At 45.1% G+C, this 27,792-nt stretch overlaps 1 protein-coding gene across 1 annotated transcript in view; it reads right to left on the bottom strand.

Annotated features, from left to right (window-relative positions):
• Positions 1–3,001: 3,001 nt before the first annotated feature.
• UNC5C (unc-5 homolog C (C. elegans)) overlaps positions 3,002–27,792 on the bottom strand; it is an 87,397-nt gene continuing 62,606 nt past the window's right edge. The window contains exons 9-17 of the mRNA XM_010193765.1: positions 27,402–27,593; positions 25,807–26,151; positions 22,901–22,988; positions 13,355–13,523; positions 10,826–11,059; positions 6,019–6,168; positions 5,620–5,784; positions 3,861–4,039; positions 3,002–3,645 (exon numbers count right to left, since the gene is read on the bottom strand). Of these exons, the coding sequence (XP_010192067.1) occupies positions 3,480–3,645; positions 3,861–4,039; positions 5,620–5,784; positions 6,019–6,168; positions 10,826–11,059; positions 13,355–13,523; positions 22,901–22,988; positions 25,807–26,151; positions 27,402–27,593 (1,688 nt within the window). The 3' untranslated portion in view covers positions 3,002–3,479. The remainder of the gene's footprint in view (positions 3,646–3,860; positions 4,040–5,619; positions 5,785–6,018; positions 6,169–10,825; positions 11,060–13,354; positions 13,524–22,900; positions 22,989–25,806; positions 26,152–27,401; positions 27,594–27,792) is intronic.

The raw sequence follows: 27,792 nt of genomic DNA, 5'->3' as shown, positions 1-27,792 counted from the left end.
CAGGCGGAGGGACCGCTGCTGAGCTTTCCTCCCACCAAAAATAACATCCCGAGCAAATCTGGCTGCCCTTGCTTTCCCCCCTCCCTCCTTGTGGCGGTGGGATGGTGAAGCTGAGGGGTGCGCACCACCGGCCTGGCCCAGAGCCCTCAACCCAGCCGCATGCCCTGCCAGCGCCATACCCCCAAAAAAAGAAATAACTGAGAGTAAAATTAACGCAGGGAGAGCACCAGGGGCAGTGGGAGCTGCTGCAATCAGTGCTAGCGAAGACGGCGCACAGAGCTTCTTTGATGAGGCTCGGCTCGGCCTTCCCTGTCCCCTGCAGCCCCTGTTTATCCCTGCCCTGCCATGGCTGGGGCAGCTCACACAGCACCACGCTGGGACCCTGCAAAAGCTGATGGAGCAGCGGCTGGAGAAACCATCCAGCCTGTGGTTACAGTGAGCAAGGGAAGGTTTCTAAACAGCTGGGATGAAAGAAGAGCGGCTCTACCTCCCAGTGATGGCGATGCCACTGCCTCAGCCAGCAGTGATGTTCTTGACCGCCATCCACCTCTGTGGATGCTCCTTTGAACCGGAACATGTCTTTTCCTCTCAATAAATCCCCTTTACAGTGACACTGTAAAAGGAAAATGCCCCAGAATATTTTAAGGAAGTTGCTCATCTGTTTTTTTTTGAAGGAAGCATCAGGAGTAGGTCAGAGAGCTGGCAAAAGAAGCATTGACTCGTAGCAATACACATAACTACCAGACACGTTCTGGCAAGGCCCCTGTGAGAAGAGAGCACACATGATCTACCCTGCAAAAGCTGAAAGCTGGGAGTACCAGTGAGTCCAGGCATCACTAACAAAGACTGAGCCAAACAGGACAAGGGGCCACAGGACAGTCCAGCTCATGCACCTGCCCTAGAAGAGGAGACATTCAGGAAGGACACATGAGAAGGGTGGACAAGCTTCAATTAAACACAGCTGGTTACACCTGGAGATGGCACAGGCGGGGAAGAATGCTGAGATCTGTCTTTTAAGAGCCATTTTAGAGTGGCAAGGTGAGTGAAAAATTGTAGAGAAAGGGCAGAGCTCGAAGACCCAGCTAAAGCCTCCTGGGGTTGAGAGCAAGATTTCCATTAGCATTGCAATGGGCTGCATCAGACACCCAAGGTGAAAGAGAAGATGGTTGGGTGGGGAAAGGATGCCCTTAGCATGTCCACATTCAGAGAAAGTGGGGCTTATACAGGCAAAACGCAGACAGATGTTGAAAGTTAAAATGTGTGTCCTCTGGTCGCCTGTTTTGACTGAAATGTTGGTTTGCAAGCTGCCGAGTTACCTGTTACGAGAAATGGAGCGCTTTGTGATCGCTGCCCAGCAGTCAATCAAAGCCCCTCCAGTGTCAGAGAGCTGAGAAATTAAAAACACAAAGTCCCAAGCCTATGGAAATGTCAAATGGGAAAAAGGTCAGACAAAATTTTCCTTTCATTTTGACCAATGACATTTTCAAAGTTACCATTAAAGGCGCAATCTGGAAAGCCTTGGGGAAAAACAAAACCCAAAGCCACAAAAGAAAACAAGTCAACTCTGGTCTCGGGAGGTACATGGAGTGGGGATATGTGTGTGGGCAGGGGCACGCGCGTGTGCACAACAGCAGTGACCAGGGCCTGGCTGGAAACCGGGAGTGCTTGGGCTGGGGAACAAAGCCACCTTTGCACCAGAAGTAGAGGACAGACAAGCCTGGCAGATCCTGCATGCTGTCACATAGAGTCAGTCTTTTCACTGAGCAGAAAGTAAAATATGTTTGCAGCGACAACCAAAAAAAGCAAGAGTTTGCTCCTTTTGCCAAGGTCACACTTCACCTGCTTCTGGTGGCCAAGAGGGACAAAGGCCCCCTGGTCAGCCAGCAAGGACCTGCACTGCCCTGCCCAGGGGCAGTGGTGGCAAAGGGAGCCCAGCGCAGGCAGCAAACTGCAGCACAGGGAGTTTTGACTTCACCACCCCACACCTCACCCAGGAATGACCCAGCAGAGACTCCCAGTAGCCCCAACCACTGCAAGCATTACAGGATGAGGTGGGTTTCAGTAAGCACTCGTGGCTCCATGGGAAGCTGCTGTCTCTCAGACTGCTACAAAGCAAGAGGCCCACTTTGGATGCACAAATTGGATGGTCATCAGTGCCTCCACACGATGCATCCATGCTCCTGAACCAGTGGGCTATGTGTATTTGGGAGGCTGTCGCTGGTTCACAGCCGTCGTGGAGCAGGCTTGCTTCTTGGAGCAACCTGGAGGCACCAAGGTGGTACAAAACATCTCAAAGAGGGGTGCTGGGTTGGGTCTGGTGTGGGTGCAGAGCTGTGACTTCAGTGGAGCGTCACCAGTTTATACCAACTTTGCATCGGGCATGAAGCACAGCAATGGCTGGAGAAGAGAAGGACAGACAGTATAGAGAGGGACGTGTCTTAGAAGACCTTCAGGAAGGGGACAACAGGTTCCATAAAAGCAGGAATGATTCATTCTGCTGCTGACAAAATTAGAAATAAAGTAATAATGGTAGTAATAATAATAATAATAATCATTATAATCCTTGCACTAGATACTAATTAGTAAATAATTATCATAGCAAACTTCTCTTTTTTATTTTTTCTGGGTTTTTTGTTTTTTCCCCCCTAACCACTCTGAATTGCATATCCAGCCCCCTCCTATCACAGAGGGGTGGAAATGGTGTTGTTACATTGTGAATTGAAAACTCTCTGATCCTACGTTCCCTGCTGTGCTACAGCTGTTCTCCACACAGGCTCAGTGGCACTGCCTCGGGGAAGGAAGGGGACCTTACGTGTGTTCCTGCTTAGCACCCAGAGTACCTGCTTTCCAGATGCACACCTCAAACTCTGATTTTCTTGGTTTTTTTGTTTGTTTTGTTTTCTTTACAAGTCGGTCTAGGAAACAGAACAATGACAGGAGGATCATTGTGAGACAATCGATGTGCAGAATTGTAGCCAAAAATCTGAATTCACCAGAAACCAATAAGCTGAAATAGCCACAACCAACCGTCCATAGCCTTGTCTAGAATGGCTTTAAACAAAAAAATATAAAGAGCCATGGACAGTCTCCTTACCCCTGTCCAGAATTTGATGTAAACAACATCCATAGAAACTGGGATTGTTAAGAAAGTTTATCCATATATCTGGATAGCAATAAAAAGCGTTTCCTAGGAAACTGTAAAATCCTGTACCAAGCAGTGTACAGCCAAGCCGAGAGGAACATTAGGTTGATTTATATTTTCAAGGTACAACTTTGCATGAATTCTTTCAGATCCTGTGATAATGTACAAGGAGAGCACGTGTGAAGGTCAGGGCTGGTTTTTGTTTGTTTGTTGGCTTGCTTCTCTGAAACGTCTCTTGTGTAGCTCATTGGTCTGGGTTTTCGTTTCAATTCTTGTTTGTAATAACAGAGCACTACCGCTCCCTGTGTCTGTCCTTCCTGTTCACACCAAGGCTGCATCAGTAATTTCCTTCTGCTGCCAAAGAAACGACGGTCTCATGTCTTCCCATTTCTTCAAGAACTGCCGCCAGCATGCTCAGGTTGCCGTCAGGGAAATTCTGGGCTTCCCAGAGATCCAGGATCACGCCAGTGGGACTCGATTTCGTAGCAAAATAATTTAGGTATCTGCAACAAGCCAAAAGGAAACATGGGGTTTTTTTGGAGCTGCATGAAGGCTACCTGAACTCATACGATTACAACCCATTCCCAGTGCTGTCAAGGTGCTCATCCCCTGTACAGTCTGCCCAGTCCGCAGCAGGTGAGGTCCTTTCACCAGGACCCTTATGCACGTCCCTCCTGGGGGCTTTGCTGCCCAACCACACATAGGCAGCCCCACTGACCTGTCCAGTTTCAGCTTGTGGGCCAGCATCCTCCAGTCGTGGCCCCTGGTCTGGGGCGCGTCCAGGCTGCTGCACAGCTTCTGCCGTATCGGGAGGGGGATGCTGAAGGCGCTGGGCCCTACTATGGTGGTGATGGTGCTTGCTGAGTCCATGGCAGGATAATCGATGCCAGTAGGTTCCTGAGGTTGGAAAGAAAGGGAAAAACAACAGCCGTTTTTTTTACTGAGTGCAGAGACAAATGTAGAAGTGTCTCCTCTGAGATGCAGTGCTTTTACTTGCATTACAGGGGAGCAGCCCTCTGCTAACCAAGTGTTTATGTTAGTCAGCTGAAAAAGAAATATTTATAACCAACTTTGGGTAGATAGCAGTTTGGGTTTTATTGAGGGTTAAGATTACTATGGCTGGACAAAACTGAGCCCAGCTTACTTAATCACTTACTAGAAATAATGGAAGATCAGGCACTTTGACACATTTCACAGCCAATTGCTGCTATTAGGGCAGAACAGGGCTTTCCTGGCTTGGCTGGCAGGAACCCCTTCCCAGCAGCTCCCTCAAGCCCACCACCCAGAAGTTACCAGAAGAAAGTGTGAGGAACCACAGCTAAGGTTTCCTGAGGTCCAGTCTGGTGTCTTTATCAAACCAATCACTTTCTCTTATGCCTACAGAGGCATACACATTGCTGTTATTACAACTTCAGGTAAATCTTGTCATCAAACCAGCTGAGTTTTAGGGCTTTTTCTAGTAACAAGGTTGACACAAGCTTGTATGCCAGCCCTTAGCAGCCCAAGGTTCTCCTGTCCCTCACTTGGGTTCAGGAACATCACTACGTGTCAACCACGAGGAACAATTTTGCAGCAGGCAGCTTTGATAGAAGCGGTATTGTTGTCTCCCTCTATTCATCCCTGATGGATGGGATCACAGCACAAGACAAGAACATTATCCTGTTCCCTCTGAATCCATTACCAAGCCCTATTACACACAAGCAGCTGAAGATGATTATAGTGTATACTTGCATTTCATTAAAGTTCCTCTCAGTTCTTTCTCTTCTCTGCGAGGTTAAATTAGAGATTACCTCAATGCAGCACTTATTACAATAATTGTTTATGATACTTGTTTTACCATCTGTCTTTAATGCTGTGTAGTCCCCATATGAATATGTAACTTTACACCCAATAACCAAGCAGATGTTATGGGCAATGGCGCACACCATCAGGGCCCTACAGCATAAGTAACTTTTGACTGTGGTCCCCCAGCCCTTCCCCAAGTCAGCCAGCAGCAATTGCTGCCTGAGAGCCTGCTCTTCATAGCTGCTGACAGTATCAGGCACGAAAGCCACCAGCACGTTCACTGAAGTCAATGTCACTTCACACCTGAACACGTCAGCTTGGCTCCCCCAAGAAGCAAAAACTCTGCAGGTGCTATGTAGCATCAGCAAAGATGTTCCAAAACTTATGGTCATTCTTCTACTGGAAAATGTCAGCCACCAAAAGAAAAATTGTCAAAAGATAATAGTCAGGACTTGTAGTAATAGCAAAATCTGAGGAGAAAAGTCTGTTGCAACCAGGAGGGATGCTTCCTTCCAGATCAGAGAAACTAAGGGAGAATGCAACAGGAGATACAAAGCAATGACTAATCCATCCCTAAGTTCATCCCAGCAACCAGGAGGAAAATGGGAAAACTAAACAGGTAGCAACGGGAAAAGCTATACCTCCTTATCTCTCCCTGAAGTCAGACAGAGAAGTGAACCAATGCCATTTACCTCTGAGATGGAGCAGTTGAGCTGGAAGATCTGCCCTTCCCCTTCAACCTGCCGCACACAGAGTTTGCACACCAGCTCCTGGGTATTCAGGCTGAACCTTTCCAGCGTGAAGGTGCAGTGCAGGTTCCTCTGGCACCCGCTCCAGATGTGGTAAAAAGGAATCTCCTGCAGGAGGGAGGCAGAGAAAGTAGAGTCAGGAAGGGCTGAGGGACCAGGGCACGGGTGCTACATGGCCAGAGACCACAGGCTCCATGCTACTGTCACTGCAAATGGCCCAGGGAAAAAACTGTCCACAAGACTGCAGTCTGGCACATGGTGTTTTTCAGACACTGCTGCATGTCACTGTATTTCTCTAAGCCTCACTGCTAGGATCCAACATGAATGGTTTGCGATGCTCACCTGGTATTTAGCCAGCAGTTTGCTCTTCCAAAGAGAGTGGGCAATGTCATGAATGGACAGGCGGAGGTTGTGGGTGCTTCCCTTAAAATGCAAAGCTTTGGGCTCTTCCAAAAGCTGCCCACCCATCTGCCGCTCGAGCTGGAGGACCTCCTATAGATAACAAGAAGAAAGCGGTCAGGTTTCATTAAGACAGCACACTGGCCTTCTGATTCCTCAAAATCAACTACTGTAGATGTTGTAACTTGTGTAATACAGGAAAAATGCAGTTGTGTTTCCCTGTGAAACTGAATTGCACTGGTGCACCTGAGTACAACTCTCATCACACAGCAGCAGCCCAGCAGGGATGCAGGCACCCATGCCTCCTTTGGGAGACACACCGTTATCTGACATGTCCTATAAGCAGAAAACCTAATTGCATGCAATTATATTGCACACAAAGACTTTGCATACAGGCACTGTTTGAATATGGAAATATATCAGTCTGCTCTACTGATCACCAAAATGGCCATCTAATGGTAGCTTTACTAGTTTGCTTTTTGGAAGCTCTTGTTTGCATAGGTTCTGCTGATACGGGAACTGCGCATATGCCTGGTCCTTCAGCTTATGACCTCCTCCATGACAGAGCAGTAGAGGTGATAACAGATGCCTATTCTGAGACTGACAGGATGGTATCAAAACAATGCAAGACACTGTGATGGAGCATTTTGTACATATTAATACATAGGTTCAGGGTTACTGAAATGATCTTGTAATTAAAAGCTGGAAAGCCAAGAGCCTGGTCATTATCTGCAGCTAAAAATAAATGTGTCCCTGTAACTAATGAGACCACAGTGGACCATTGCCTACAAAGAGCCTAATGGCAGCCTACATGGAACAAACAAGTACATACTACATGAGCCTCATTAGAAACCAACACAGCCAAACTCAGTCATATTAAATTACAAAAGCCAACCAACCAATCTTTCTCATGCTGCCAAAGCCAATCACGCACCGAGTGAGCACGCTCAAGGGGTTTGCGGGCACACGAAACCAGGATGCTACCCCAGGACAAATAAAGGAGCATCCGTTTTAGCTAAGCACAAAACAAGCTACTCTTGATCATGTTCAGGATCTAGTTAGCATACAAGAAAAGTCCCTGTCTCTGGCAAGCCCAGCACCTGGCAGATACTGAAGCTAAAACGATGTTTGTTTATCAGCCATTAGAGGAAAAGAAACAAAATCAGGAAACCTTTTAGATTAAGGTTATGCCAATGAATCAGTTCCAGCTTCTTTCCAGTGCCCCCTAATTACCTCGTCAAGATGTCTAAAGAGCAATCGATAGTAATTATCTGATTACTATAGATCTTCATTATGTCCAAATTACCTCCCTGGAAGGCCCAGGAGATGACTTGTGGCACCGCGTGAGCCAATTGCAGATGCCATCTCTCAGGCACGAGGGCGCAGGGACCACACGACTGCTCCTGCCTGTGGGGAGGGGGGCATAAACACTGCGGTGTGATGCTACACCAGGCCACCCACCAGATTTGGGTGTCCAGTTTCAATACCCTACTTTTGGTAACTGCCCTTGGTCACTGTAGCCCCTCTACATGCTCCAACTAGAGGACACCAAGCAACCCACGCTTCTCCCATGCCGCTCAGCTAATTAATTCAGAATTAATTCAGAGCCATGACTCCCATGGCCCTTCAGACCTGCAGGCTGCCTCTAGCTATATGGCATTTTATTTAGGGAGGTACTCATTCTGCTGTCTGGCACCTCTATGCCCTCCCGAGCCGAAACCTGAGCTGTGTGTTGCTCGCTCCATGCCGAGGTGGCTCTGGCCACCCTCCCCATCGCATCTCACCACCTCTGTGAGCTGGGACTTAAGCCCTTATGCCCTGCCTAGGAGAAGGAGCCTCCATCATCAGTGCCACCAGAACAAACACAACCTGTATTTGGAAAGGATTTACTCATCAGTGGGGCAGAAGCAAGCAACAGCAATTAGTGTAAGCCATTGCCTTTCTCCGTTAGAGGGAAAAACATACATTAAATAACCAAAATCACATGCCTGTTATGCTTTTTTTTCCTTTCTTTTGGAGGACAGCTACCGTGCAGCATGAGGCAGGCTGGGGGATGCCACCCTGCTACAAACTGAAATCATTCACTCGCCCCTGGTGTGCGAGGCTGCTCAGCCCCTGCAATGCTGCCACACACAGCTCACATAGCTCAATGTCAAAGCCATACACGAATAAACAGATGAAGATAAAGCAGCTGGATTTCTTTATAGCTATCGTATTATTACTCTTTTTTTTTACAGCAGACTATTTCAGGCATCCCCCTCTAAGTGCAAAAATCAGCCTTAAAAAAAAGAGGCCAGCGCTCAATGTTGTTGCTACCCTCACCCTTCCCCAGAAAGCATTTTTGTGAGCGTCCTACCCAGGTGGCTCTGGATTCTACGGGGCAGAGGACGCTGCAGGAGTCCACTGCTCCACAGCCTGCAGGAACCCCGCCAAGCCGCTTCCACAGTAACCAAGCCCTTATTGGTGACAAATCATTACACTTCCCTACTCTACTGCAGGCACCGGCAGTGAGCGCTTACTCTGCATGATGAGAGGGAAAAACCTGCTGGATAAATACCGCATTGTGTTTTATACCGCAACTGCTTGTCTTCCTTTGGTGGCTGTTAGGACACATTCAGCATATGGCATGCTCATTCCTAGTTGTAAAATTCTGTGATTCTGTGATTCTGTGAAAATAAGCACATAATCCCCTACAAAGGCTCTTCCAAACCTCAGACATCCCAACCTGGGAACAGCTCACGCTGCTCTTCCCTCCCCTTTGCTGTGCCTTGCCTGGAGCAGCCAGCCCCGAGACACCGAGATGGTGCAGCTGGTTCCTTGCTTGCTGCCTACAGCTTTCCTACCTTCTCCAAATTACTTTTACACTCAGGACCTGCTGGCCCAGCCCTGCATGCACGCTTTGTTTCTGGAAATAAAAGGAAGCTAGGTTTGTTTTTATTAAAACTTCTCTTTTTCCACACCTTTCATTTCCAGAAACATGCAGTTGATGTGCTCCTAAGAGCTTGTGGCCAGCAAGTACATGTGCCTGTCCTTCCATAAACCACCTTCTGAGGACTTGAATTTCACGGGTGGCCTTCAGTCTTGGAGTAGATGCTTCAAAAAAGAAGAAAACTAACACACACATAATTTGCTGCAAAAAAGCAGAAGATATGAGCATAAGAGCGGCCACCCAACTTTACTCTTCTTTCCTTACCAAATTACAACCTTGCTTTGGGGTCCACCTGCAGCAGAAGCCCAAGAACTGGCCTGCTCTGCCCCCAACTGCTGCCTGCAGCTTCTCAGGTGAAAGATGGCCCCTCTGTGCTGCTCAACGCCCCTCCTGATCCCTTCTGCTGTCGCACCGAATCAGATTAACTTTACCTCGCAGTGCTCCCCACAGTCTATTAGAAACACACCGCCAGCTCTTGAGTAACACCTAATTGGATTCCCCCAGCTCTGACTGCATTAGCTGCCTGTCCCAGGCACCTCCGAGTCACTTATTATTACCTCAGGCCTCGACAAACCCGTGGAAAATTGTATTATGCGGCACAGGCATAAAACCATCAGGACTTTTGAAGCTTGATGACTACAAAAGATCCTTTTCACTTTTTTTCAAAGAGGAAAAACAAAAGAGAAATACAACCGGGGAAAACAATTGTTTCTAAAATCCTGATAACACCAACGCATTGATGGAGGCCAAACTCCCAGGCCCTGCACAGACAAAACCATGCTGAAGTCACAAAATGCCTGTTTCAGCCCTTATACTTCACTGCCTTTCTTACATATAGCAAAAGAGTATCCTACCAGTAAAGTCTAGGCAGGAAGGTCATGATATCAGATAGTATTTGGGAGGAAAATGAAGTGTGCCATTTGCAGCTATGGAAGACACTGCTCTGAAAAACACAACCATCTCCCAGACAGCATATGGGGGCTTGAATTCCAATAATTCCATAATTCCCATGTAGAGCTGAGGAAACAAAGTATATACAGCTCCACTCTGCTGAGAGTCAGGCTTTGAACTCGTTTTGCTGCAGAGGCATTTGGGAAGTTGCACTGGCTACAATGAAAGAAAGAAACCCACCTTTTAATAACCTCCATTCCTACCCATGCAGTTGGAGCTACATATTTCATAAGTGCATCTATTATAGATGTCATCTAAATACAGGTATTTATAAAGAGAAATAGCAAGCATGGTTATTTATCTGCTCATCTGTATGTCGCAAGTGTGTGTTTGTGTGCATGCCAGAATTACGCAGTGAGAGTAAGGTTACGCAGTTAGAGACAGCAACGGCTTTGGTTTATTCTAGTTGTGAATTCCCAACACAAAAAGCTGCATGCGAAGAGGTGTAATAAAGCAGTATGAAAGCAGGCAGTGATTAACAGCCCAGAAGCTTCTTTCATCATTATCAACTATTTACAAAGAAGCATTTATATGTTTCCCCATCTCTGGGGAGCTGGCACTTAGCATTAAAAATACATGAATAACGAATGAAGCCCTGTGTACCTTATGGCCTTTTAATGATGCAAAAATCTTAGGGTTTAGGATATTATACAGGTAAACAAAGGAAAAAAGACTGGTGGGTGCAAAATAGCGCGAGATCCCTATGCAAAGGACAATTTATAGCATGTGTGGGGTTAAACTGTAAAACAGCAGCTTGTTGTCAAGCTCCCCTAATCAGAAAAATAACCCAGAGAGCAGGAATACATGGAGCAGAGGGTCAAGTCACTGCAGTCCTGTGAGAGGGAACACGAGCGAGAGAGCAACAAGCACCTTTAGGGCATCCTGCGTGTCATCGAGGCAGTAGACCCGGATGCTGTACTCCAGCGACGAGCAGGACAGCGGTCCAAAGATGGCCAGTTTGAGACGCTTGGCTGCTGCTTTGGTGATGGACTGTCCCACCAAGGCATACGTGCTGAGGGTTTCTGTCAGGATATGGCAGGCCTCCGGGTCCAGCTGGATGTAGCATGGTGTGGTGAAGTTTTCCTCCCCAACAACCACCACATCCTGAGGGAGAAAAAGGCCAAGTTAGAGCTACTGACCCCTCAGAGCTGCTCTCCTTTGAGACAATAATGCCCCTTTCAAGCCTGGATGATGCACAAAGTCCTTGCTGCTTGCACCTTGGATTAATCTAGATTTAAAATTCTTGCTTCCAGCTTTTCTCCCACATAGGCACAGGGAGTGGGAGATTTCTCTGGGGTGCTGGTGGTGGCAATGGTGGTCGAAACTGCCTCCTGTCCTTACTCCCCTAAGACTTGCAGTTCTTTCCTCTAGGGCCCTGCAGTAGCTTTTAAAGCCCTGTGCTGAGTTAGGCAAATAATGAAAATATCACCAATACTTTACTGAAAAAGATATTGCAGAACTGAACATTTGGTGACCATGATTCAACATCAGCAGTCACAAGCATGTTGAATAAATAGCCTCCCTTCACTTCCTAACCATAACAATAAGGAGTTATAAAAACTCAAGGAAGGGAAGTAACCTCTACGATGGCCAAATGCCACATCTACATGAAACATCACCTGCTGCTTCGTTGGAATAATCCTATATGACGAGACTGCAGGGTGAAGAAAAAAAATACACACACACAGCTCGAATGCAGACACTCACTTTGTGCATAGAGGAAAACAGCTCCCCTGCTCATTTCCCCATTCAACTCTGCATGTAATATCCTGCACGCAACACAAGGTGCTTTGCATGGCTTTGAGAGAGAGCAGAAGCAAAGAAAGGCAGCAGCGGATGATGGGCACCTCCTGCAAACCCACCAGGCGCCACACAATGCTCGGCACAACTCATATGCTTCATCCCCGCTGCCTGCAGGTCTGCAGCACAATGCACACATCTGGCAGGTGAGGAGCTGAAATTTGGCATTAAGCTTGGAACCTCTAGTGTCAGGAAAGGCAAATGTGCCACAACTGCAGAGGTGGCACAGTCCTTCTGAAGGGGCAAGGTGCTGCAGTGCTGACTGCACTCCCTATGGCCATGCCACCAACTGGCTCTGGCTGGACGTGCTGGGCCCAAGTGATGCTGCAGGGATGTGCATGCGTGTGTGTGTGTGTGTGTGTATGTGTGCGTAGGTCTTAGCTCAGAGAAGCTGCTCCAGAATTGCCTGGAGGAAGAAGATGTCCGTGTGATGGCCAGGGACCCTATGGACGCTGCGGAGGCTGCGCTGGCTCCAGGGTGCGTGCACAGCCAGTGGAGCACCCGCTCCATCAAGGGCAGGAGGAGAACGGGGAGAAAATGAAGAGGTGCCAGTAGCAGACAGACACAAATAAGGAACATATGTGTAGTGCCAAAAGTCAGGGCAGTGGGGTGCAGATTAGTTAGCGAGACAGACCCGTGTTCACCGCACGCTCCCTCCCAGTGTGAGGAAAAGCCGGTGCCCCAGGCAAGGGGACAAATGCGAGAGCCTTTTTGAAGGCAATGCAGGACACAGTGCTCTTGCTGCTGTCAGCCCAACTGCCTCCAAGAGCCACCCTGCCCTCATTAACTCTACCAGTAGGAGAAAGCACCTTTGCCAAATTAATTATGTGAGACCAAACTGGTGGCAGCAGGCACCTAGGAATACAGGGATGGAGAGGAGGGCTCTGCCAGGATGGCCCAGCCTTGCTGAGAGCATCACTTCATGCTCCAGTTAGAGTGGGGGATCCTTCTGCCACCCTGCTTGGTGCCCCGCTGGCCAGGAACCACCCCCAGGCTCCCAGCAGGCCTGCACTGCCCAGCAATGTGGGTACAGAGCTGGGTCCTGGATGTATGAACTGAATCACAAGGATGCTCCACCAACATCTTAGGAGGGAAAAAGAAAATAAAGATAAGGCATATATGTTTTGTTAAGCTGGACGATGTCTGGGTGCTGAAGCAGGAGATCACTTGCAGTATTATTTTAACTTTCTTGAAAATAGCCCATAAACCAGGAGAGTGAAAACTATGCTGTAAAAAACATTTCCTTATTTGTAGACTCAAGTCAGAAATTATTTTCAGCTATTGTTATTCATTTTGCCTTTTCTCTTCCCTCTGTCCCCATAACTCTGGCACCATAACCTGTCACAACCAAAGCTCAAGTGCCAAAATCCTGTGACAAAGGCTGTTTCATGGAAAATAGCCAGAACTAGGAGGCGGCAAACTGTTTCAAGACAGCATCTCTGCATGGTCACTGGGCAGCTTAGATACTTGGTGTTGAAGGGCACTCCTGTCTGCTTGTAGCAGCCTTGCATCTCACATGGAAAACCCAAAATACAGGCATCCTGGCTTGGAAACGCAGCTGAAGGATTCGCAGAGAGCCCTGCGAGCTCCAAGCCTCACCTCCCATGGCCCCTGGGCAGCCTGGTGCTTCAGCTGGATCTGCCAGTCCTCCGTGTTGGGTTCTGCGCAGTGGTGCATAGTTAAAATGACAGGCCGGGTCAGCAGGGCTTCTGGGGGGCCGCAGCTCACCACTGGTGTCAGCAGGGTCTGGCTGTCTTCTACAGGGGGCCTGAGGAAGGGACAGAAAGATGGACACGTTGAGTGAGTTGAAAAAAAAGCAAACAGCTACATTTGGGTATGTAAAAATAAAAAATACTTCTCTGAAAATGCAAAGTTTGTGCAAAGAAAGAATGGGTGGGTTTGTTTTGCCTTTTTCCATATCCAATGATGTTGGGTTTGTTTTTTTTTTTTCAAATAGCACTCATTTGTCAAAATACAGGTTTAGGTGGCAGCAAATTATAGACCACATTTGCTGAACACCCTCCACTCTGAAGGATCCTTGCAGGCCGTATGTAGATGCTTCATTTCACCCACTGCTGAAATGTGGTCACTGCTGCATTTGGCAGTTGTTTAGCAGTGTACAAAAATGAACAGTGGCTCTTGTAAGCACCACGTGTCAGAATTATTTACTGTCTGGACAGAGAAAATTGAAAACAGAGGAAGTGAATGAACTAATGAGCATGGCTGAAACCCCATAAGTGGCGCACAGCACATCTGAGACGTGAGGCTTGAGTTCAGAGCCATCACCAAACCCAGTGACACTCCATTTTACTTAAAGGGCATTCAAATCTACTAGAATGGCTACTGAAAATATGCCTGTGGGAAGCAGGTGTCACTGGCGGGAGGGGAGAAAGGGCGAAGGGATGGTAAGGAATAGTGCAGAGGGCAAAACACACTCACAAAAGCTGAGATTTCTAGTGATAAACCAGAGCTGTTCAGTTAAAAACAGGATTATTGACCAGTGCACTTGCTGCCAGTCATGAGAATGGGTGATATGAGAAATCATAAATACTTAGGATAGAATGCATACAGCGTAGTTTGCAAATGATAATGTGAGCGAGTGTGTGCATGTGTAAACTATCCCAGACCAACTGCTGAGGAGCTTAAAATCAGAGGAAGCATGAGTGATTTTAACTATCCCGACATCTGGTGTATGACAAATACAGCTGAACGTGCCTCATCAGCTGGCTCCCTAAATAATGCAGAGGACAAATTCATGATCCAGAAACTAGCGAGCAGGAGATTAAAAGTGTTCGATGTGATCTACACTTAAACGCCAGACCTGCCCGTGGGACCTTTCATCTTCCACTCTGGCTAAGGGTTCAGTCCCTTGTTGCATTTACAAATGCTTGTATTCATAACTAGATCAGTTTTAATGGAGTTGGTTGAGACAACATGAAATACTGTTTACTTCTGCAAGTCTTTGCCTCTACCAAAATAAAGAGCAAAAAAAATAGTTGTAAGCTTAGATAACATTTTCAAAGTAAGAGGCCATATCCTAATTCTGTCCACCTTAATTCTCCCTGAATGATCCATCAATCCCACAGAATATGAAAGAGAAACTTTTGAAAAATCCTTTTTCAAAGGGGGATGAAGGCACATTTGAAAAGTGTCTATTGTTGCTACAAATGTTGTGGGAGAATTTTATAACATTTGAGAAGGAAAAAAAAAGGTCCAGCATGGAAAAAATAAAATCTCTGCAAATCAGTAAATCCAGATGATGTGCATCTGTGGAAATTAACTGATGACTTTACTAAATGACTTTACAATTGTTTCTGAAAAGCCGTGGACTGGAAAAAAACAGCTGCAGTAGCTGCCTTTCAAAAAAGATATACAATAAAACAAGCTGGACAGCTATCATGTATTATGCCGGTTATTTTAGCCTAACAGACACTACATAAAAGAAACGAAACACTGGCAGATAGAGTACCTAGTCCAGCTGCTCTTGCACGCTGTAGGGATCTCTGGATTCAGACTGAAAAGATCAGAGATCACTTCTTGCAAGACTGAACTGAAGAAGTCATTGGGAAGTTTTTGACTACAATTTTGCTTCTTTTTCAGACTGATTTATTTGATTTTTTTTTTCATAAGAAGCAACAAGAAGCTTAAAAGCATTGAGAGTGGCGGTGAGTTTTAATGGTAAAAAAAAAGGTCCAGCATGGAAAAAATAAAATCTCTGCAAATCAGTAAATCCAGATGATGTGCATCTGTGGAAATTAACTGATGACTTTACTAAATGACTTTACAATTGTTTCTGAAAAGCCGTGGACTGGAAAAAAATAGCTGCGGTAGCTGCCTTTCAAAAAAGATGTACAATACAACAATCTGGACAGCTATCATGTATTATGCCGGTTATTTTAGCCTAACAGACACTACATAAAAGAAACGAAACACTGGCAGATAGAGTACCTAGTCCAGCTGCTCTTGCACGCTGTAGGGATCTCTGGATTCAGACTGAAAAGATCAGAGATCACTTCTTGCAAGACTGAACTGAAGAAGTCATTGGGAAGTTTTTGACTACAATTTTGCTTCTTTTTCAGACTGATTTATTTGATTTTTTTTTTCATAAGAAGCAACAAGAAGCTTAAAAGCATTGAGAGTGGCGGTGAGTTTTAATGGTCATCTACCTTATGCAGCAATGGATATTTGAACATTCTCCTACAGTCTAATACAAGTTATTTCAAAAAACTTTATGTCTTATGAGAAAAATCTTTCCAAATTACAATATTTGTCTGGAAAGCTACAGTATATGACAAGCTATAGTCTTAACCACCCGGTTAACCTAACTTCATTTAAAAGACTACTTACCCATGAAGAAAGAAGAAAAAAAAATACAAGTCATCATAAGTTTTTGGACCGAATTACAAAACTAGTAGTCAAAAAGAATATAGGAGGGAATATACCCTGATGGCTGTAAAAAAATTCATACAATGTCTTTCAGCTGAAAAATGAGTTAAAATCAACAAGAATCTGAGCATTGATGCATGCAGTTAAAAAAAGCCAAAAGGTCATTAAAATAACAGGGTACTGATAAATCATACAGCCTAAAGTTGTCTGGAAGTAAAATTAAGTGCAGTCACTGCTCCATGACAAAATTTTGTTAGCTTTTAAATTTTAGGACTCTGATGGAGGGCATGATTCTGTGCCACAACATTTTATATCTGATTAGCACAAGTATAAAAGATGATGCAGAACACGAAGTCAGGAGGCACTCCAGACTGTGCAGTCAGCAACTGAGATGGGAAGTGGATTCAAGCATACAAAGGATGTGCAAAAAATAGCAAAGCATAGTAGATTTTTTTTCCCAAGATGGTAAACAGCATCTTTGTCACCAGACTTATGACATTTATTGCCAAACGGATGAGCAATGCATGCTCCTGACCTGGGTACTTATGGTACAGGACATGCTGATGAGTGAAGAGCAGAAAAATGGGCCAGTTGAGGGGGTGCTTGACTTTGCAGTCCCCATTTGCCAACCAGACACACATCTGAGTCTGGCATGCCAAAGTCATTGAACATTTCATGTCCTAGTGCCTCTCCACCATCCATCTCATGCAGATAAGCCTTTAAAAACTGAGTCGCAGAGAAGTTCTTCAGGGGTCAGTATCACTGAATAGGCAAAATCCCAGCTCTGTTGAAGTCAATGCTAAACCTCCCCCTGACGATTGTGAGGTCAGGTATTCTAATCACAATGTGGAAGACAAGGTAAAGAGCAAAACAATCATTAAATTTACAGATAACAATAAATAAGGAATTATTGCAAGTAACAATGAGAGCCAGAAAATAATGTAAAAGATCCAGAGAGGGTTAAAATATGTATAGGAAATAAAATCCTACTAATTGTACAGCAGCTTGCACTTCCAGAGCAAAACAAGTTTCAGACATAGCTATTTTGTAGCAAAGAAAAGCAATAAAAGTGAAAAAGATCTCAGGTGAGCTTACTGCAACACAGCAGGCATCAACTTGTAATGTGACACAGTGGCAAAAAGCAAATCTGATTTCTGGGGCGGTATGGGACAAGGCATGTCAGAGCACGCTGAGCTGATATTCCCTTCCCTATCCAGCTCTAACGTGACTGCAGGTAGCGGGGTGTCCAGGGACCAAAGCAAGATCTTGGAAATAAACACCTGAAACCCAGAGGAATGAGGCTAAACCACACAACGGCACATACAGCAGAGAGGTGCCCTATGGCAACTGACAGGAAAAAGGAACAAAAATCTCTTGACAGATCTTTTCTGACTTCTCACTGTTCTCATTTCCATTTTAAAACAAAAGGATTATGCCTTACTATAGCTAATGAGAACAGAAACAGATGTAGGAGACAAGACATATTATACAAGAGATATTAATCTTTCTGCTTCAAGGCATAAACCCAACACTAATTGATGGGATTAGTAAACAACAAATTCCCCCGAAGACAGGTTATTTTGTAGTCATTCATTACGAGCAGTTTTCTGTCTTCTCCTGGAGAGGTGATGCAGCACCAGCAAAGCCAGGATTCTGGCCTAGCTGAGTGCCCGTCACGACTGAGTATTGTGATTTCTGTGTTGTAGATCACAGGAGATCCAGCACAAACACAGACACAGGGAGCATACAGAGGAAGGGAGTTATCTCCTCTAAAGCAGAAAGATCTGAGAGTATCTTCAAAACTGTGGGCCAGGACCTACTTCTAGGCTGTTATCCAAAAAAGAATCCCAAACCCCCAAAAAACCCTATCTATGTGCTTCACTTCAGGCTTGCAGCAGTCTTGGGGCTACTAATTAGATAGGATTGGACTGTCAGCTGTGCTAGTATGACTCTGAAATCACCTCCCTGTAGGCAAAAGAGATGGTTTTGTTTTACAAAGACTCGACTGACTAAAACTCAATCCCCTGTTTAGCATTTCTATTAAACGTCACTGATGGTAACTGATGGGTGTTCAGATACTTTTAGATATTGTCCTATCCTGCAATGCTTATCAAGAAGAGCCAACTTTCAAATAAAAGCAAACAAACTTTTATTCACTGTGTCTGGTCCCTTCACAATCAAATTTTTGGTTTTTTAATGGGATTACTCATTTGAAACTGTCTCCCTGTAATAAGCCAGACCACATTCATTAAGGTAGCTGTCTGACAGCAGACGTGAGCACAACTAGAGAAATCTCTGCTCCTCAGTGGGTCCACACTGTGCTCCCTGGCACCGTGTGTAGATGTTGCAGGCAATCACAGAACCTCAGGAAGCACAGGACAGAGCAGGGAGAGAGCAATGGCTAACTCATAGCAACAGATGGCAACCCTTCTATTCCCTTAGCCAAAAGTTGGCGGAAAGTCATTTTATTCCTCCTTTCATTGTTAGGGATTTATTTTTAACATGTGTTCTTTCTAAAGTTTCAAACTTAATATTCTCGACTGACTCTGGTTTTTCTGTCTGTCTGTCTTTAAAAGGAAAATTATCTGAAAAGGTTTCCTCCCCTTTTGCTCCTGCTCTGGTCTTTTTTTATTTCGAACTTTTCAATTAGAATGACTGGCACTTCATGAAACTGTCTTCTGGAGTTGCAAAGTAATTTTGTTTATGCAACTGAAGGTGGAGAAACAAGATCCGAAAGACTTTAATTTCTTTTATTTCACATCACTAAGCTTAGAGTTTACTGGTGAAAAAGGCAGTGTTGCTCCTTGGATCAAACTCATTGATCAGCTGTGTGACTTTAAAATAGAGTCTAAACATACACTCTGAAGCCACTGATTGAAATCCTGACAATGCTCACCCAACCCTTCTCTCTTTTAAGGTAGCTAATTTGGAAGTTGCACAATTTATGTTTGTCTTCCACCAAGATCTTCAGGAACGCTGCTTGCTCTGTTCTTCATGGTTGTCACATTCTGTGGGCACAGCGACATCCGCTCTCATTTGCACCATCTCCTGTGTGATGGATTACTCAGGAGCGTCCTTCACTGTGACATATTTAGTGCAGCTCTTGCCTCTGATTAGAGTATGCAAGAGCAGCTCCACCTAAAGCTGTGCAAGCTCGGCAGGGGTCCACGCGAGAACACAGGAACTGCCATACAACATCAAACCAGTGGTCCATCAAGACGCAGACCTCGTCTAGCACTGACCAGTGCCAGATGTTTCCAAAGGAAGCACACAGCTCCACTAATTTAGCTCACAGCTGAATTTGTTCTTTAAACCCAGGCAGCCAAGACAATCCCGAAGGTTAGAGGTTTATACTCGTGCTATTTAATCCTGAGTCGTGTAAGACCTAGGCTCTCACAGATGCTCAGAGGAACAGGCTCTTGCCAAGTACTGGTCACAACAGCATGTTTATTTTATAGGTGAAACCGCAGCTCAAGAAGGCACCCCTTCTTGCAAATCTGAAAGTTGATGATACTTCCCCAGGTTAAGGGAGAGAACATCTGATCATCACTGAAAAAGTCAATGAGCTTCAAGACAGAAACCTGCCTAAGAGGTGTAAAATATTTTCACAGGCATGTAATTTTTTCAGTTTTACATATATATACATATACACACACCCCCCCATATGTGTACAAACACACACATTATATACATAGATATCTTTTCCTCACTGTAGCCATTTCTTTTCGTGTGCCAGAGCCCTGTAGCTGCTTGTCATCCATCCTGCCCCAAACGAGAGGCAGAAGGAGGATGAGATTGCAGTGTGGGAGCAGAAAAACCACTCTGCTGGAGTGTTATTCTAGGAAAAGAGAAAACCCACTGTGGCCCAAGCACGCTGACACACTAAGAGAAAGCAACTGCCTCCAAGTGGTGGTTATTGCAAGCCATCAGAACCCCAATTCACTGCAGAAGGATGATGCCTTTAGGGTGACTCTCCTGCTCTCACATGCTTTGATGGATATGAAATGGAATAAATAGAGCATCTATAGGAAAGCTCTCCTAACCAATCTGCAAGGGAACACAAAGAGTGATATTACTGGGTTGTGGAGTCTGTCAAATTTCTGTACTACAGGTTCCAGACACTACTTGGGGAAATGTATTAGGAAAACAAAGGAAGGAAAAGAAAAGGGGAATTTGCAGGATGCTGAGGGATAACAGGTTTCTTGTTTCAGCTTGAGTGTTCAGAAGTCGTTTCATATTTCTACAAGCGAAGTGCGAGCTAAATCTTATGTTGCTGGAGATATGTGAGCTGTGATGGTGAACCTCTCTGTTGCTGCGCTGGTTCTATTTAGGGTAGCACTACAGGGACCACATTCTTGCCTCGGTGGTGGTTGTACATCAAGAAAAAGAGCCTGCCTTCATTTCTGATTATAACACCCATTTTATAGTTTCCTATGTGTCCCCTTCTAAGCTACGTCAACACACAACAGGACTTTTCAACCCGTATGCATTTACACAGTGCACATGAAAATAAATACAGGGTCTCACAGGGTTTACTAAACACACTCCAGTTACCACTTGGCCAAAAAAGCAAACGTCTGCAGCTAGTCCTTGCTGTGGACTATCACTCTCTGCTGGAGTGCTGTAAGACTGCAGCAGCGGATTTAAAAAATAATTACCCTGCACACTACCTTGTGGTACCCATATGACTCCAATTATATGAAGCAACATCTGTGGCCCATACAGGCAGAAAAAGAGGCTCTGCCTGAGCTGCAGCTCTGCTACAGCAACTGAAGTGTCTGGCAGCACAGTCCTGCAGCAGGGGACCGTTACAGCTGGGTGCTGAGGGCCACCCACTCCTTTCCGCTCCTAGACACCTGGGGAAAGGGAGCAGGTAACAGGGGAGGACCTTACAGTCTTACAGTGTTTAAGGCCAGTGAATATTCAGATCCAAGTGACCTAGACAACACCCAATGAGCTCCATTTTAAATGTCCTAGGAGTGGTTGGTTTCCATGAGCATGAAGAACCTGGAGGGGGGCTGAAAAACTTCCATAAATCAAATAAGCAGCTGGAGTCTGTGCACCCAGGAAGCAATGACCACCACAATGGGATGAGCCCTGCTGCCCCATGGCCAAGGCAGCCCTCTCTCTCTTCTCCTCAGGACAGAAAGCACTTCTCAAAATCTTCATTGTAAGAGAGGGTTCACACTTTTCCATTCACTTTTGCAGGTGCACTTCAGCACACTCGCCCAGTTTTGCCGATGGCACAGCTCCAAGCAGGCTTTTCCCAGTACAGGTTAACCTATCCTTTTATCCCCAGTGTGACCTGCTGAGTAACAGCTATCACAAAGCAGGCAGAGAAGGCTTTATGACCCTCGAAGAAAATAAATCAGACTACCATGTGACACTGGTTGTCCACAGCTGCATGCATAAGGAGGGAGGGATTCCCTCCACAACTGGCTTGAATGAAAATAATTGCACATACAGCTCCTCCTAGGAATGAAATAAAATTTTTGGAAGAATTAGATATTTTAAAGAGGGAGATTTGGAGGCATGTTGAATAACAGGGGATGTCCTCTGATTTTAATCTTTTTTTCCCTTCTGCAGTAAAGAGTCCTTTTTCAATGCTGTTTTTAAGTGTCTTTAAAACACTGCCAAAAGTAATAGGAATTCAATCGATATTAGATATGAACAGAAACACTTTTTCTGTAGCTGCAATTAGCTATTTACAAAGAGCAGGCCATGAATAATGTATGCAAAAGGATGGTGGGAGGGTTACTTATTATTTCTTTAAGCAGATTATTTTAGCATGGGTAAAAGACTACCAAGCTAAAGAATAGTGTTCAATATCACACAGTGTATAAACAGCTGTGGCTTAGCTCATAATAAAAGCCATTAAGGGGCTGAGCCAAAAAATGTATCTAGCTATGAGGAGGGGAAAGAGGCAAAGTACCGTGTAATGATTGCTTAGATTCCCAGTTGCCATTCAGCCTTTGTGCAGGAATACATTCTGCAGACTAAGATCTCACCTTTCTCTTCATTACATTTTCCTAAACTGCTTCAAATGGCATCTTGGCCTTTTCAGAAACACCTTTTTTTATGCCAGAGCTACCAGATGACTAAGTGGGTATTAAGATCTAGAGTATGAATTGGCCACACATGCAGATAACAGGTGAGGACAACGGGGGTTATCCCAACACTGGCTCTGGGTGGCCCTTGCTGTGCCATGCCTGGGGCTAAGCAGGACAACTGCTGCTTACTTCTATCTTGGAGCAAGGAGGGATGAAGGACACCAAAGGCTCTGGCTCCATCCTCTTCACTGCATGGACTCGCCAAGCCCATGAAGGGGAAACTAAAAATTCATTATTTATTATAACAGGAGATATTTCCAAGGCAGGTGCTCAGGCACTCGCCCCTCTGCTGAGCCCATTTGTCACCTTCCTCCTCTGACTCCTTTTCCTTTATTTCTCTTTTATTAAGAGATTACCTCACACCTTCTCTGTTGCACCAAACTCATGCTGGGACATTTTCCTCGCTTCTGGCTATGATTCAGCATCCCCCCAGCCAGAGGGCTTGCTGCAGAGTGTATCTCTTGGTTAGAAAAGCCAAAGTCTGAGCTGGTTTTGTGGCTAAGTTTATCCTCGATTATGCTCGCGTTTAGCTCCAAGTCAGCAAAGAGCTTCAACACAGCTGGCTTTGCATAAGCACATTACCACAGGTCTTTAGTTACTGCATTTCCCCTCTCTCTCAATGCACACACAAATAAAGGCAGATTTTTACCTCATGTTCTCCTTCCTGTGAACTGTCACATACATTTCATAGACTCTCCCTTGTGGAACGGCCCCTGCTGGGATCAGCAAGCTCACTCCTGCAGAACAGAAGAGACATGGAAGTTAAAATGGAGGAAAAAAGGCAAGTGGGTCTGTGAAGAGGAGTGACAGGAGAGGCAGAGAATGAAGTCTGTGATGCCAGATTTTCACCCAACCTCACCAGCAGCCTCTCAATGACCTCAGCAACTCATGAGTAAAAGTATTTACAGCAACCCTGGTCTCTCCAGCAGTCAGCCTCTCTGTTCTTATTCCACTTGTGCATCAGCACTGAAATAGGGGAGCAGAGAAGAGGATTTTCTTCCCTTTCATTTTATTCTATTTTATTTAAAGAGCAGACAGATGGTTACGCCGCTGCTTACCTTGTAAAATGATGGGAAAATGAACAACTCCGACTAAAACTTCCAACAGCTGTAACGGGACATCTCTCCCTAGGCAATTCTTACTTAATTAAAATCAGGAAAGAAAGGCAGTGCAGCATTGTCCCAGGAAGCAACAAGAACCAGTTGTTTCCTGAAAGATGGCTTCTGTGACTCGCATCCTGTCTTTTAGTGCACTCATTTTCTAATTAGACTACTAGGGAGGCAAAATTTGGCTTCTTGGTATTTTGAATGTGCCTAGTCCTGTAGAGTGGCTCAAAATTCAGGTATCCGACCTTGAAAAAAATGTGGACAAATATGCTCTGTGCTCTTTTCAGTGATGATTAGCCACACACTTGATTACAAACCAGTGTTCTTACATTACTGCAGTTTCAGAAATACAGCTAGTGAGTCCCCAGAAACCTGAGGGCCCTCTCTTCACATGGCAAACACAGTACACGAACCAGCTATTTCACTCTGCTGGACACATCTCAGCCAGCTGACTTTGCAGACGTGGATTAACTGGGAATCGGTGGCAAGGATTTTAGTACAGTTACTACTACATAGCTGAAAAGAAACCTACAGGCAGATTATTTACATATATACATATGCACAAGACAGGCTTTATAGAAACTTTGTGTGGCCCTGCTTTGGCATACGTGGTTTGGTTACACTGATGCCCTCCTATGTATTGGTGTGCATGGAGTAAGTCCCATATGTGGCTTTGAAGGCGAGGGATTATCTAGGACAGCTTTTTCCCTGAATGCATGACACTTGTTTCCATACAGCCTTGTTATAGCCTCACCTGTGTATGTTCTCAGCTGTAACAGGGAGGATATACATAAAGGAACACTAAGAGGATATACATACACCTAGAAGCAGCGTAGAGGCATACACGGTAGAGGTAGACAAATTGATATATTTTACAAAACTTATTTTAATCATTTTGAAGAGATTACAGCAATCTAGAACCATTTTCTTCTTTACAAACTGATATTAATATAAGTGAATTAAAAGTGACTAATAGACTTTGCTGACATTGTGCACCACCATGGCATAAAAAAACCTGAGTATTAATATCTACCTTCAGCTTCTATTCAGAGAAACGTGGAATCCAGGATCGTACAGCATGACTTTTCAACATTAGTCAGCACCAGATTTCTTTAAGTAATTCAGCTTTCACTCAGGCTCTTTTGCCCCCTGTTCCACAGCAGCTCAGAGATGAGGGCTACTGCTCACTGGCCACTTTTGGCTGCTTCTTGAGCAGTCTGGGACTGTGTCCTGGAAGGACCAAACCAGGACAAAGGTCCCAGGCCACCTGGGCATTTTGCTTTCTCCACAGCATCAACAAACAAGAAAAGACGCAGCAAAGGAGCAAGAGAGAAAGGTAGACAAGGTAGAGACAAGCACTATCTCCTCGGTCAGGACACTGTGCTGTAAAATGGCCAAGAGCTGGCCACCAGATGTAAAGGAGGAAGGCAGAAAAGCTGTGAGACCTTGAACTATCTCATCAGGGAGTTGTGGTCTCATGTACTGTGGTCCTATCTGGACTTAGAGCTCCAGAGAAACCGGGCAGGGGGACTCCTGGCCACTGCATAACCTGCATATCCCCCACATCCGGGGTTCCATGCATTTGATTTGACCCCACTTCAGATGTTAATGTTGCTCTTCATTGGCATGCCAAACCCATGGAAACATCTAGGTGCTGAATTACCTTTGAAGGTTAACACTTCATTTAGGAATCAAACAGCAGTACAGCTCTCCTAAAAATCTGTCTGTGAGAGCCAAGCACTCCCAAGGTTGCTCAAGAGCATCCTGGAAGCTCTGAAACTGCCTCCTGGTGCCTGAGGGGCTTGCAGAGGGTCTGGCGGCCTGGCCTCCCACCATATGAGAAAGAATGAGCACTACTTTGCAATTACACTCGCAGCTTGGTCCCATTCATTCCTAGTTGTAAAATAAGTCAACTAAATATATGTCAAGGAGAGAAATATAGAAAAGACACTCTTGGGCTTTATTTTCTTTGGGCGTGTAATGTGTGCAGGAAAAAAGCCTTCCAAAAATTAGTATTCTGCTGTCCTACATCAATACCACACAGTCTGCAACAAATTGGAAGTGGAACAACTGATTTGTTTTTTAATTAATTTGTCCTTTTTATGTGTGACGACAAGATTGAGGCTTTCTGGCTTGCAGTCTCTTTTCTAGAGCTGCGTGAAAGGAAAAGGTCAAGGATGCTAAATCTTGCTTCACACAGAAAAGCTCTGAAGCCTCACATATCTCAAAAAATGGCGAAGAGCTCTGTTAAAAAGGTGGCCAGGACTTTGGGAAAAGAACACTTGAAGTACTTTGGTGGACATGAATTGGGCAGGGGGGAAACATCTGTTTGTTCTGAACAAAGAAAAGGCAGAGTCCCAGGAGTGACCCTGCTTTTTCCTGCATAAAAGCAAGCTAACTCAAGAACACCAAAAAACTGAGCCTTGAAGCCAACATGGCTAGCACTTACCTGAATTGGGAATTACTAGGTGACCTCCTAGAGAGTTGAAGGTCCCAAATGCAGTGCACGATGGGTCTGTCTGCCGAGCAAGGCTCTGGTTTTTCACGTTCAGGGTCTCATTCTCCAGGAGAGACTGTGTAATCTGTGGGGACAGCTTTGAGGAGAAGTCAGAGAGGTCATCCTGGGGGGTGACTGCACCAGAGGTGTTATAAACCTTGATTTTCAGGTTGGGCAGTGGGTCCAGGATCGGAGAATTGGTCATTGGGATTTTATCAGAGACATCGTGCAAGGCATAAACAGGACCCCTGTACATGGCTGCAGCAGAAGTGAGGTCTGGTGGCACCGCCAGGAGGTCTACATTGGAGATAAGAAGGAAGAACCAGATTACTTCTCTATTCTGATGGCTTTCTTCTGGGTAATGATTCGGATTTGCATCTGCACTCTGCATTTCACACCAAAGGTTAAAATAGGCAAACTCCTGGCAGACTGACCTTGGTCTCCTTTTCCATGCATTTCTGCCCCAAACTCCCAGGGCTTCTATTGCCCAAGCTGCTATGAAACCTAATTGTCATTGAAAATTACAGCTCTAAGGATTTTTAATGGGATCAGTTTTTCAGGCTGCACTCAAATTTCCAGCACAACATGCTTACCTTCAGGGCAAGATGCTTTCCATACTCAGTAGATCTAGTTTTATTAACTAACAGTCCCTCCCTAAATGCTAAGTGAGAATCATTAACCAATTATCTAATTGGCCTAACAATAGCAATCCTGAAACAAAACACAGAACAAATCTATGAAGTAACTGTGACCATGACTCTCCACAGTGGGGGATTAGTACCTGCATTGCACTTTTTGGAGATTTGTTTTAAAAGTATCTCCAGCAAAGAAAACGGCACTTCTGCTTATCTTCCACATGACATCTCTCTTGTCATCTTAACTCCCACTTTGATTTATTCTTTTTGTACACATGCTGGGGAAAAAAAGAGGAACTCCAGAGCCTAAACATGGGTCTTGAAAGAGCCAGCACTAAAGAGTGGTTTTTTCTGTGGCCAATGAAGTATGGAAATAATCAAGCTGTTATGCACCAGTGATAAAAATGCTCATTATTAAATGATGTTCCACTGCAACTTCTTCTATATTGAGTATTGAAAGTACAGCACTTCCTAAACTACTATTTATGCCTGTTGAGACAGGGCACAGTAAAAAAAGCTATTAGTAAAACAAAGAGGAGGAAGATGTGATAGAATTATTGTACTGCAATATCACTCCTGTGATGAATCCTGCCTCCGTTGTTTCTGTCAGAGCTTTGCTTTTGATTTAAACTTGAGCTGGACCTGTATTTCCGTAAGTGCCTCTGCGTTTCACTCTTGCATTCACGCTCTCTCTTCAGAAGTTAAATTCCTCTGCTTTATACTCTTGAGCACATCTGAAAAATGCCAACGTGGGTTTTGAGCACTTGACCATCAGAAACAAATGGGTATCACCTTTCCCCCTTTCATGAGGTGCTGACAAGCATCCAGCAATTATCATTCATGCAGCCCAAGAGACCACAACCTCATAGCATCTCCTTGAGCTGGTCAACATGGAGTGAAATGACAACTAACCTTGCCTTGCAGCCTTGATGTTAACGGGCTGAAATCCTCCGTTCAGTGCCGAGGAGTCGATGATATCTGACTCGAAGTCACGGTGGTTCTTGCGATAGACAAACAGGGCCACGACCACGGAAATAGCCAGGCACACGATCACGGCTATGACGATCCCGACGTAGAGAGCAACATCGTCCGAGTCAGGAGCAGCTAGAGGGAGAGAGGCCAGCAACCTTGAGGAAATGTACTCCTCACAGGAACTTTCAAGACAACACACTCTTATTATTCTCGTTTCCTGCAGATATTTACTACCTATTTTATAGGTTAATTTAAAATCCATTTCCAAAGCTATATAACAGGTCTATGCCCTTTTGATGGAAAAAGATCTTTGATTTTTCTCTAACTTGTG

Source organism: Mesitornis unicolor, unplaced genomic scaffold (genome assembly GCF_000695765.1).
Source record: "Mesitornis unicolor isolate BGI_N332 unplaced genomic scaffold, ASM69576v1 scaffold221, whole genome shotgun sequence".
NCBI lineage: Eukaryota > Metazoa > Chordata > Aves > Mesitornithiformes > Mesitornithidae > Mesitornis > Mesitornis unicolor.
The sequence above is the reverse complement of the archived record's forward strand: the minus strand, read 5'-3'. Positions and strand labels throughout refer to the sequence as shown.